This window comes from Podarcis muralis, chromosome 6, assembly GCF_964188315.1.
Source record: "Podarcis muralis chromosome 6, rPodMur119.hap1.1, whole genome shotgun sequence".
In the NCBI taxonomy this organism is placed as follows: domain Eukaryota; kingdom Metazoa; phylum Chordata; class Lepidosauria; order Squamata; family Lacertidae; genus Podarcis; species Podarcis muralis.
In genome coordinates, this window is record NC_135660.1 from 86,049,041 (window position 1) to 86,062,244 (window position 13,204).

The window sequence follows — 13,204 nt, forward strand, 5'->3', positions numbered from 1 at the left end:
AACAGGAGCACTCCAAACAGTAGCATTTTGTTGCAGCTCCCACTTGTATCTATTTAATGCACATTACTTTGAGGCTGCTAATTTATATGATTGCTAAGTCATTTGATCATCCCCTGCCTCCTGGGAAAGAACATTATGGCAACGGGAAGACCAGCCTGATCCATCCATCACCCCAAGAATGAGCAGCTGAAGGGGATTTCTTTCCCTTCTCCCTGCCAGAGAGAACACTTGGCTGCAACTCTGGGTTGACCTCAGCAGCATCTACCTTAGGGCCAAATAACAGGGCGCAAGGCCAGGATCCCGCAGCTTAGCAAGGAGCCAAATAAATTACAGGGGCAGCTGCACCAATATATTTGTTCACCTTTAAAAATCTCTTTTGCAGAGGTGGGCGTATTGCAAAATGAAGCTTCAACTGCACCTACCGTCTTCATTTCCCCAGTGTGCCTGTGGTCGCACATGGAGCCCAGGCACTTTAGGAAAATGAAGTTGGTGGGCGTGACTGATTACTTACCCTTAGTATGCTTGGCCATTGTAAGAGAAAAAGAAACTAAAGGGATCTCTTAGTGTGCAGCTGCAATGAACCTTCTGTCATGGCCACGATATTAAAATTCTCTAGGGAAATGGGTGCAATTTGGAGCTTTGCTGCCCAATGCACATTACAAAAACCTCTGTCAAAAGACAAAGGGATTAATTTCTCTGTGCCCCTGCACTGGCACAGGTAGAAGGGATAAATGAATCAGCCAGGCTGCATAGTGGGTGGTGGTAGGAAATGAGTCCCTTTTACTTTTAAGAACACTTTTTACAGAGTTTGTTGTTGGGCATGATGGACAGCAAGCTTCCAGTTGTGCCCACCAGCAACCTCTGTATAAAGTTTTAAAAAAGGAGGGGGCAAGCAATTAAGGTTGCTTTGCTGGTGGGCGGAGAGAGGAAACAGGACAGCAGAGTGACTTGGGTACTACAAGGGGGGAGGCCAGCAGTCATCTTGCACAGGGACCCTTCAAAGATGGAGAACAGAAGAGAAGTGTACCCTGGCACCTTCTCTCAGGCACGGGGAAAAAGGCTTCATGTGTTTACGTGTTCGTACGTTCATGTGCATGGAATTTTTCTCTTCCTGTTATCACAGCCTGTTGCTTGTAAGCCACTGTGAGAATAATTTGATTGAAAGTTGGGGCATAAATCTTCTAAATAAATAAATAAATAAATGGAAAGTATTCAGCAACACTTCTGCCTCTTCAGCTCCTGCTGCACTATTAAATATTTATCCATTCTTATTTAGCTTCTTATAAAAAGCTTTGCAGTGTCAATAGTTGTGCTGCTTTTTCCCCAGTCTTTCTCAATATTTACTCTAGTAAAAACACATCACGTTGCAGGCATTAGTGGATATATGCCAGTAGACTACCTCTCCCTTCTGGTGTGTAAGGGGCATACTCACATTTCTCTACAGTTTGAACATCGTATGGTGAGGCAGGGACTATTACAAGACCCTGCAGTGTGTGGTCTTTTCTTTCTTTGGGTTGTATTCAACCATTAGCACAAAGACTTCCTTTTGTGCAATAGAACTTCCCCTCTCCCCCCCACCTCCAATCTGTTATGGGGCTTTCCTCAACTCAGAACAGGTCTGTAGGTAGAAGAGAGAAGTTTCATTGCTCAAGAAGTCATCCTTCTGCTAACCGTAACCTCATTATTCTATATTTATTTATATCCTGCCCTTTCCATAACAGAGATACTAGGCAGCTTGCTCATAAAATAAGAACAACTAAAAGCAGGGATGATGATGATGGTGGTGGTGATGATGATGATGATTATGATGATTAATTAATAGAAATCTATCTTTCTATCATCTATCTGTCATCTCTATCTAAAGATCTATTAAAATCATACAAATAATTACAATAAAACCAGCACCCTTTCATTAAAAGCAGATTTCCCAAAAGCCTGTTGGAATAAGAAAGTTCTCACCTGCCAGCAGAAAAATGAGAAGGAGGGAGTCAGTCAAACTTCTCCAGGAAGGGAATGCCAAAGTCTGAAAGCAGCCACTGAGAAGGCCCTCTGTTGCATCCCTACCAAGCATGCCTGGGAGAGTGGCAGGACCAAGAGAAGGGCCTCCCCAGAAGAACCTTGACAGGTTTGGATGAGGTCCTTGCATGCTGTGGCATTACATGACATACAGACATGTACCTGATACTTTCAAAACTTATGAACTGTCCCTAGATAATAAGGGGTAGTTGGTCAGTTAGGGAACTGTTTTAAGTAGCAGTTTCAAGAGAGAAGCTTTGGTGCTTGATGTTTAGGTGTTTTGTATAGAATATTCGTCATTTTCTGACCTCTCCCCCTCTCCTTTTTTTCTTCCTTTCTTCCTTTCTCATGGCAGGGAAGAGGTAAAGTGGATAGCTTGTGTGAGAATGCTCCATGTTCTTGTAGTATTTCCGGGGCTTAAGCATAGCTTGAGCTTCTGTTAAAATTAAAGATACCATTCTCTTCTGTCTGGTTATCAAGTAGCAAATACTTAACTTCTATACCAGGGGTGGCCAACTCCCAAGAGACTGCGATCTACTCACAGAATTAAAAACTGGTTTAGGTCAAAGTTGTTGAGCTTTTTGAGGGAGGGGGAAAGCCCCGATTTTACAGAATTCCTGCCTAACCTCAAGGGAGAAAGTGGAACAGCCACTCATCAATGGGTGGCTGAGTAAGCTTCATCTTCTGTTCTGCAGACCATGGAACAATGGAGGGCGGAGCGACGGAACAGGTTCGGATTCTATTTTTACCTATGCTAAGGAAAGGGATCCAGCGATCTACCAAAACCTCCTGGGGATCTACATCGGATTGATTCGAGTGCTCTTTGTGTATTAGAACAGATTTCCTTTCAGGAGAATCAGATGGTTTCAGTGTAGTAATTTGAGGCTGTCCCAGAGTTTTCCTCAGATCTCTTTCCTAGGGAAGAAGTAGTCAGTCAGTCAGTCACTGCACTCTCCATGGCATCAGAGGAACAAATATTTTACAAGTAGGAGTAATTAGAGGAGAATTCATACCTGCTTGTCAGGAAAACTGAAGCATGTTGAGGGCTTGTGATGCCCCTGCAGCTGCTTATGTGAGCTAAAGTGCCTTTTAAGCCCGTACTGTCTCTTCAAAATTGCCTGACTTTTGTTAGATGTTTGATTAAACTTCTACAAAGCAGAAAATTGCTCAAAAGGATTCACAGGAGTGCTGTGGTCTCTGTTGCCTTTATCCTACTTTGTCCGTTTTGCCTGTATTAACCTGAATGTGTTATTTCTCATTGTATGACCATTTCACAGGTAGTGCCCATTTGCAATAGTGTGTTTCATGCTTTCCACATCTCCCAGTGTCTCATTAGACAAGATATAAAACAAACACCAACCCACAGACATTTACTAGATTTCAAGATGATGCAGCCTTTGAATAACTCTTAACAGCACACTCCCATTTTTATAAGCCTGCTTCTCATATAAACCGATAGGTTATTCTAGGGGTGTGTGCACATACTCTTTTTACTGAGATTGGTGTGAAAAAAATAAGTTGACTGTCCCATGGGAAAGTGAGTAGTGTTGTGACAGCTCTTGACATAAAACATTATGGCACCTGGATGGGGCCTTAGGGTTGAAACTTCTCATGCCTAGGGGCAGGGCTTGCAGAAAATGCTCTGCTCATCGGAGCAGTACACCAGTTGCATGTACATACAAGTTCTGTGCAACAAGCAGTGCTGTGAATGCAAGTTCCCCTAGATCACTGTGCAATCCAGACTACAACTTTTCAAGAAAGCAGGGAAGAATTTCTCTGCAGAACAGATAACACAACAAAATGAGCCAAGCTCTTGGTGTGCATCAAGTCACATATATGGATTATAAGGCAAAGGGATTTGTTGGAAATCTACAAAACTCACTTAGCATAGTCCTTAACTGCCACAGTTCATTTTGGGTGGGTGAGCAAACAGGCTTTGTGGATGTAGCTCCTGGCCAGAGGTCTGAGGGGGCATGACGGGGACTGCAGTCACAACTGGCTGTGCTAAGGGTGTGGGACATATCACATGATTGATTGAGTCATTCAAATGAATCTCAAAGTGGCTTACAACCAATAAATAACCATAACAAAAAACCAACATAATATCATATTGCGAATATAGCATACATCATATAAAATAATTAACAAATTATCAATAAAACAGTTGAAATTTTTTAAAAAATTAACAAAACAGCAACTAAAAATAAATTAAACTTCACAATTATGGCAAGTCGTGTAATTAACAAATCAATGCGGCATTTAGAATCTATAAAATGATATTAAAAACAATAACAAAATAGCAACTAAAAATATAAGCTAAGCACTAAGTTCATTCACACAATCTCTGCACCCCCTTGACTCATACCCTCTCCCCTTTAAACAAAGTAAAACTATACAGCAAACCAACAAGACAATGCTAATTGAAATAATGAGAGTTACATTTATGCTAAAACTAAACTAATCCCCAGCCCCGACAAATGTCCATCCCACCCACAAAGCACAAAAAACAACAACATTTAAAACACCATAAATTAACAAGTATTTTAAACATTGAAAAACTTTTAAAACATTTTTGACATACTCAGAGTAAGTCTGGGTCCTGCACCCTAGGCCAGGTGGAAATGGGCCTTGCATCAGAGAGCGGTCTTCCTTCCACACTCACAGCAGCAGCAATGTCCCGGTGGCCTCCTAGGAGCCATTTAGCTGTTCAGGGCGGGTAGGCTAACCAATTAGAGAATAAGATCTAGCCAAATAGCATCTGTCCTTGCTTTTGGTCTTTCTTCTAGACCATGGAATCCTTGGTTCCTTGTTATCTACCCACTCCATGTATGATTCATTCAATTCATTCAAGTTAATGAATGAATCCTTTCTCTCCCATAAAACACACATCTTGCAGCATTAGATCCTAAAGAAAGAAGCTAACCAGTCATATGATACTGAGACTTGGCTTGTATAGTGGCTGGAGTATCCAGCTAGGACACAGGAGACCCAAATTCCCATTCATCTATATTGCTCAAAACATGACCTTGGGCCAGTCACCATCTCACAGCCTTACCTACCTCACAAGGATGTTGTAAGGATAAATTGGGCAGGGAAACCACACACTGAGCTCTGTGAAGGAAAAACAGTAATCTAGTGAATTAATGTACAGTATCAACATATGGAGGTTGGGCAGGGAGCTGGAACAGATGTGGTCCACAAGGATATCATCTCACTCATCAGACACTTAGTCTAGCAGTGCAGCTTTATTGTGTCTAGTGTTCTTGGGACAGAATAGGGATTTCTGTTTGTCTGCTCTCCTGACTGCCTAACAGATTCTCTAATTGAGCTGACAGAAATGGTCCTGGACCCAATGTTGGAAATGCCCTGGGTGTTAGTCCTGGATAAGATTTCAACATCCTTACTATGGTTGCTTGTGGCTACTGTGACAGCCATGTGATGTCCCACTGTGTTTCTGGCCCTATGCAAGTTGCTGGTAATATATCAATATGGAGTTCTGTAGCAGTCAAGAAAAGGGACAGTTTGTGAGTGGAAGACACCAATCACAAACCTTTTGTGATGTATAGTTGTAACAGTGGGTTGGAATGGAACTGTTATGGAATGGAAAAAACCTTTGCAAAGATAAGGGGCCAGCTAAAATTTCTCTCCCCCAGAGGCTTGCTGCATTCAGGAGGATTCCAAACTCCCATTGGAGTTTCCAGCTGACCTGGCAAGCTCTCTTGCTCAAGAAGTTTAAAGATGCTGAATTGACCTAGTCAAGTGGCACAAGTATTCTCTCTGGGACTGTGGTTTACTGCACAGCTGCTAGAAATTAAGCAAGCGAAACAATAGCTAGAGCACAGGAGGTAGAGAACCCAGAATGAACCTGGCTGTTTTAAAGCAATCTGGACAGAAAAGTGATCCTGTTGCTGCATTGTGTCTAAAGCAGGCTTCCTCAACCTCAGCCCTCCAGATGTTTTGAGACTACAATTCCCATCATCCCTGACCACTGGCCCTGCTAGCTAGGGATCATGGGAGTTGTAGGCCGAAAACATCTGGAGGACCAAGGTTGAGGAAGCCTGGTCTAGAGTATGCTGTGCAACATAACTTTTCATACTGGTTCATAGCCCCAGATGATTCCCTGCAGTCATCAATTAGTCCTCTGTGACTTATTTGCAAGGCATTTTGAGGATAAAGTTCCTTATGCCCCCTCCAATAAGGGTTCCATATTAGCTGCATAACCTTTTGCTTTATTTTGATAAATTGTGTTCCCAATTTTTAATCACTTTTGTATATATCAGTTACCTTAAAAACAAAGTGCATTTTTAATTGAAAGCCCTCACACTACTACTTCTTCTTTTATGACTGGATGTTATCAGAAATCCTCATGCTTCGTAATTTATTATTACTGTTCTACCTTTCAGGATACAAATCCTTCCAGGGCGGCATAAAAGTAACGTTAGAATACGTTAACAGCAGCAATATATAAAAAATAATTGGGATCGTTACCACAGGGCAGTTGGTGGTACATGGGTCCAATGGGGAGAGACCAGCTGGAGCAGACTCAGGTCTTCCTCCTTCTCTTGGGATCTTTCACATGGTCGCAAATGGCCCTGACTTATGAATCTAAAGGGGGATGGATGGTGCTAAAGGGTCTATTGATAGCTTCTTGCCCAAGGGCCTATAGATAGAAGACTTCTTACAGATTTCTCAGAGAATGAATTTTAATGCAGTTGAATGAAAGACTAGCCCTTTCCTTAATGTCATTAAATATTAAGACCTCCTTAAGAGCTTTCTGCAAGGAAACAAATGGAACCTTAAAATTTAACTGATTGTTAATTTAATTTATACTATAGGTTTTAATCACATTGAGTCTTATTTTTTAAATTAATTGAAACTAGATGTTTTTTATTGATTGGCTACAAAAATTAAAATGAAGTGCTACATTTGTAGCTTCATCTAGCATGAGAATACAAAACTGCACAGATTTGTTTATGTCATTATGTTGTTTGACATACATCTGTTCTGCTTCTTAACACACAAAATATTTTTCAAAACATGTTTTGTTTACTAGATAATTAACATTTTCCACATGATGCTGTGTCATGCTGGGGCATTAGATTCATTTATAATATTGCAAGAGAGAGAATTTGGGAAACATTAGTTCAAATTGTAAGTTGTGTGGGCACATTATTACAACCCCGCCAATTGCTTTTAGCAACATAGCAAGCATTTATTTCTTATACCAGTACATTGGATAATGCAACACCTGTTCATTGTAAGTATATGAAACTTTGGAACAATAGTTAAGTGTGTCCAATTTTCCATCTAAACTTCTGGGATGAATTGTCAATATCTTTGAGGACATAGATTCCATGGACATGATATTGACATGATAGATCTCCACAATGCACCCTGCAGTAAGAACAAGAACAGACTTTATTCTTTTTCATCATTTTTATGTCTATACTCGTATTTCTGTTGTATATTGTTATAATAATAAAAATGCACTTACTGGCATGAACTGGTGGGACCATTTGGGGACCCCTTGACTTGATGCTGGTTGGGGAGACTGTAACCTCCCAGTGCTGGGTTCTACTCCCATTATCCCTCACCATTTGCAATGTTGGCAGGGGCTGATGGAAGCTAGAGTCGAACAACCTCTCAAGGGAAACAGGTTCCTCGTCTCTGCCTTAATATGCTTTCCAAAGGCTATAGTCCTAAAATTCTGCCTTCAAGCGCTCTCCCCAATTTTCCTCTTCCTTGTCATACCACTTGTCTATTGCTGTTCCAAACACAGCAGAAAATTCTTTGTTGTAGCAGCTGTCCAGTTAGGGTTGCTTTCTTCCACAGCAAACAGCTCTGCTTTGGCTGCCATGCCTCTGATCTTGAGTCTTGCCATATTCTCATCATTTTTTTGGACAGGGTTCGCTATGGTTTCCCCATGAGAGTGTGAATGAACCCTAATCAAGAGTGATTTTATCAAATTCAAATGTGGCTTTTAAAATACATTTATATTTGCAAGGGAACATCAAACAGAAACAAGCCATAAGACAAATGCTCATCTGAGTTAGTCCATATCAGGCTTCCAAGCAATAGGGAATACTTTACTACATGACATAAAAATAGGCATTTGTACCCACATATATAACATTTAAATGAAAGGAGAGCTAGATTGCTTTGGAGTATCACATAGTTTCTCGGTGTGAGTTCCTACTTGTTTCTTTAGCCCCACTGAATTTAATAGGGCTTCCTTTTGAGTTGTTAGTAATTAGGATTGCACTGTTAAGTGTCGTCATCCCCACTATGTGCTATTGCTTGGTAGGTGCCCTTTTAAAGTACTCTTGCACCATGTTCTTGATTGAAAAGTAATTCACTCTGGTTATGCACCACAACAGCAAAAGTGGCATCCTGTTATCGTGTTACAAGCAAGTGGAATGCCAAACAAGCACATTATGAGAGATGGAGAACAAAACTGTCTAGCTTTTTCCATTTGCTATGTTGTCTCTAGGCAGCAGCACATACTAGATGGGTTTTTAAAAGAGCATTAATTTTCACAGTGAAAGATTAAATGCTTACATGCATCATCTGATAATTGGCTGGCTAAATCCTACCCTTGTTTCATAGACTTAACCTGGTACATATTAACTGGGTCACTTTGTTGTTTATGAAATAATTGTTAAATTATCTAACCCGGTTAGAAATATCCAAGAAAGCTTGGAGCACCTCAGCAACCCGGTCCCAAAACAACCCCTGGCTTCCCATTCTGACTGCAGGTTTAGAAAAAGGGGGTAGGGTTTATCCCTCAATTGCACTGGGCTTTGAACAGGAGGTTGTTTGTGTTGTGCTAATAGGACAGAACAAGATATTTTAATTTCTGTTTCAATGGGTCTTCTGTACCACATAAGAAAGGAACTACTTGTTTATTATACCAGATAGGACAAGTTTAGAAACTTTAGGAGTTTGAAACAATTGTTTGTTGGTTGTTTTTTTCCAGAAGACCTGTAACATTATATTCTTTGTGCTCTGATTAAGAAACATCCTTTTTTGTTGAAGTAATCTGATCTGGCTAGAGTCTAAACCGTTATAGCTTGCCCCACATTTTTCCTTGGCCTCTCTCTGCCATGCTACTGCAGATGTGTGTAACTTCTAGGAAACTGAGTGGGAAGAGATTTGAGAAGCTGGCAGAAAGGTGACTCAGTACTCTTGTCAGAAGCTTGCTCCTCAAAATATTTTGAATCTTACTGCTCTGTTAATTCAGTAAGTGGCAGCAGTTAGCAATTCATTATTGTCCCAGTGGTAAATCTTGGATGCTTAAGGCACCATTTAATTTTTTTAAAATTGACTTGCCTAGTGACTCTAGGATACTAGGATAAGTACTCACATATGCCCCAGATACAGACATCTTCCTTCCGAGAGATGTTATTTAAGAAACTTGTTTACTCTCATCTCTCGTTTGTGGCTTCAGTTTAGATCAGTGTTGTTTTAATTGGATTTTTACTTGGCTGATTGACACAGTATTCAAGAGTCCTTTTTTACTAATGCCCCCCAAACTTTGATTTACATGTGGAGTAGCTTTATATAGGTGAAGGTGAGAATGGATTTCTGAACACATACACTTTCAAAAAAGATGTTCTTAAAGATTGAGAAGACCCTCTGAAATAGAATGGGATATGGCAGTAGACATTTTTTTTTTTGGGGGGGGTGTTTTTATTTTTGCAAATTTAGGTACTCTGACTTGGCGTAAATATAAATATTTGCCTGTAAGGCAAAGTCACCATTGGATATAATCACTTTCATATTCTGCTGCTCTTATTGCTGATACTTTGCAATAAAGGAATTTGTTTTGCTTCTGTGAAACTGAAATAATTAGTTTGGAATCCACAATGTAATTCTATTTTTTTTTCTTTTGCCACAATAGAATTAATTCATATAGTTATAGATAATGTGGCTATATTTTAAGGCTATATAAATGAGTAGTTGTCACTGAATTCATTGCATTAAGTGCTTCTGGATTGGCTTTTGAGTTTGAGCAAAGACTGGGACTGGCATTGGAATAGGTCTTGGATATTATTCAGTGTTTAGGAATGTTGGAGAACTGGTTTGTTCTTATTCTTTGTACTTGCATCCCCTAAAGGAGCATAGATGAATAATTCTTCTGCAAAATCTGAATTATGCTTTCTTACTTCATAGGGATGTGGAGACTTAATTAATATTTTGTAGAATCTGATCTTCAGATAATGAAATGAAAGAGCAAAATACCCATTAGGATGACTGAAGCTTGCATTGGAACACACATTTGTATTTTTTTCTGGACTGTGTTCATTATATTCTAATAAGAAACATGGTATATAATGGAGGTCCGGGAAGCAAAGGCAGTCTCCAAATGCTTTTCATTTGGTCCCCAACAATAGCCCCCATCTGAAAAACTAATGGACACACCATTTTGTTCTACCAACACTTTTATCCTGTATCAACAGAAAGTAAGACACTGGCAAAAGGCTTTTTAACATACACACACCCATGTGAACAGCAAGAGACTTTATAGTAGAACTCTCCTCTTAGTGTGTAGTTCAGGTGCTCACTCACATGTGTAAGCCAAGACGCAAGACAGTAGTGGTAAACAGCTGTAGGTTGTCCGTAGCTTGGCCTCTCTGCTGCGGTATAACCCTATTGCAAGCTGATATCCCAAGTGTTCTGGCTGTTTATCCTGCTTGAATTAAGAATTCCCTAACAGGGAGGAAGTTTTCTCTCCTCTCTACACCTCCACCGTTTAGTTCCGCAAACAGATTATTTTCTTCATGGGTTTTTCGCTTTTATTTGCTGATTTTTTGCACATCTGGAAGAATGTGCTGCCTGAATTAAAAACATCTAGGTAACAAGCAACACTGGGAAATAAAAAAATAAACCTTTGAAAGAATCTTAATCTTCATCATAATGAACTGAATTTTCTGTCTGCCATCTCTTCCATGTTCAACAGTGATTTAGGAACCATATCTATAATACTGAATAGAAAACTGTCATTTGTAATTATTTATCCAGGATAGATCTAGGTAAATAACTGGCTGCTTTGAGATTTCTCTGAGCATGTGTGTAGCAAGAGATACTATAGCCCAGCCATAGGCAAACTCCGGCCTTCCAGATGTTTTGGAACTACAATTCCCATCATCCCTAGCTAACAGGACCAGTGGTCAGGGATGATAGGAATTGTAGTCTCAGAACATCTGAAGGGCCGGAGTTTGCCTATGCCTGCTATAGTCTCATCGTATAAAGCTATGTGTAATGTCTTAAAATATGCAAGTTTTCTGTTCTAAGAGTATCTATAAACCTGACCATGGTAATGTTTCTTAGCTGCAATGGTTAGATTCTGGTTGGGATTTTGTTTTGCTTTGTTTTGACTCTGGTCCCGAGTTTCTGGTAGGAGGTGAGGCAATGCTAATCTTGGCAGAAGAGAACAAAACCAAGTGAGTAATTAAGTGATGCAAGCCTTTGATTATTTTTCTCTCTCTCCTCTCTCTCTCTCTGGCACAGCTAGGCATTCCATTTGCAAGAGAAGGAACATTAGAAGAAACTGCTCAAGTTCTACGCAGGACGTTAAAAGAACTTCAGGAAGACCTTTTTCTGCTCGGATTAAAGAACATTATTCTTGAATCTCTCCTTTGCTCAGCTTCTAAAGAGCCAGTTTGCCTGAATCAGTATTCCAGCAAGAAACTACTGACAAGAAGCAGTGAGGGGGTTGGCTTTTCTTTACTGGATCTTTTCTCTGTTGGATTTGGCTCATCAGTCTGAGAAGATTTCAAAAGAAAGGGAAGTTTTCGTTTTTGCTTGTTTTGTATCCATTTTGAACACTTGCAATTTTATTATTTGCAAAGTGTTACCTGAATTGTTATTATTTTTATACTAAAGGATGGCACATAATCACAACGCTCCTTGAAAGACTATGACTTCTTTTAGTTTGCCTTCCATCTTTTCAGCTGTTACGACAGGTGTTTCTCTACATGGACTGTAGTTTTATGTAGCAAAATTAGCAGCATTTGAAGAAAATTATGGTTTACTATACCTTGATGCAATACAAATGAGAAATCTGGAGACAGAATTTTGTTTTGGTGTTATGCAAGCTACTTCTGATTTTGAATCAAGGAAAGGACTTTGCGTACATAACATGCAGGTATAAAACCTTCCATATGATAAAGACTGAAGTGTGAAAGATGTCTTGGAAGAGGAATTATTTTTCAGTGGGACGGGGCACTGTGCAAGGGATGTTCACTCCACGTAATACAACATCTATAGCACCTAGTAAAGGTCTCAGCAATGAGCCTGGACAGAACAGCTGTTTCTTGAATAGTGCATTACAGGTAAGAAATCTAAAAGAATGTGTGCCTATCTTTTGTACATAGTTTTTCTCTTAATTTTTTGTGTGCTATGGATTATGGTGCTTCTGTGAGAACATCTAAACAGCAAAGCAACAACGTAAAAACTATCAAATCCTTCTATGAATTTATTTCCTCTTAATTCAGGTACCAGTCACTGGTACAATTATTGTTTCTTGTCTTGGATTTGTATAAATTCATTTAATTATTTTATGAGGTTAAAATGTATTTCAGAGTGGTAACAAATGTTACTTTGAAATCACATACAATTGCAAGACTGTTAGCAGTGGTTTGGATTTGACACTGGGTTGAGGTGAGACTCTGTTGCACAATCTTTATGTAGGCTTTTCAAATTGGCTCCCATGTGAAAGTTGTGCTTGGGAATAAATGGCGTGGGCACACCCTGTTCTTGTAAATGTAGTATGTTTTCACTGCTTTTAATTTTGAATTTTGAAATTGTTGTAACCCACTATAGGGCCTGCTGGTGTAGGGTGCATAATATATAAATTGTGTAATAATAGTAATATTTTTTTTTTTAGCAAGCATTAGTTGGAATGTGATAATGTCAGGAAATGCCCCATTAGCTTGTGACAATTATTTATAATAGTCCTTTGGATTAATTACACAGTATATTTAGAATAAGTTTAAGTGGTAGCTATTATTCTAATTTTATGAAAAGATTTGATCTAATTGCTCAGGACTATGAAACTTTAGGGACGCGGGTGGCGCTGTGGGTAAAAGCCTCAGCGCCTAGGGCTTGCTGATCGAAAGGTCGGCGGTTCGAATCCCCGCAGCGGGGTGCGCTCCCGTTGTTCGGTCCCAGTGCCTGCCAACCTAGC

At 39.8% G+C, this 13,204-nt stretch overlaps 1 protein-coding gene across 10 annotated transcripts in view; it reads left to right on the forward strand.

Annotated features, from left to right (window-relative positions):
* The window catches only part of USP54 (ubiquitin specific peptidase 54), a 92,794-nt gene that overhangs the window by 29,117 nt on the left and 50,473 nt on the right, over positions 1–13,204 (forward strand). For 8 of the 10 annotated variants that reach the window (XM_077930665.1, XM_077930672.1, XM_028729028.2 and 5 more), the window contains one exon: positions 11,527–12,350. In XM_077930665.1, coding sequence (XP_077786791.1) covers positions 12,204–12,350 — 147 coding nt within the window. In that variant the 5' untranslated portion in view covers positions 11,527–12,203. The remainder of the gene's footprint in view (positions 1–11,526; positions 12,351–13,204) is intronic. The other 2 variants (XM_077930666.1, XM_077930669.1) reach the window with 1 other exon arrangement.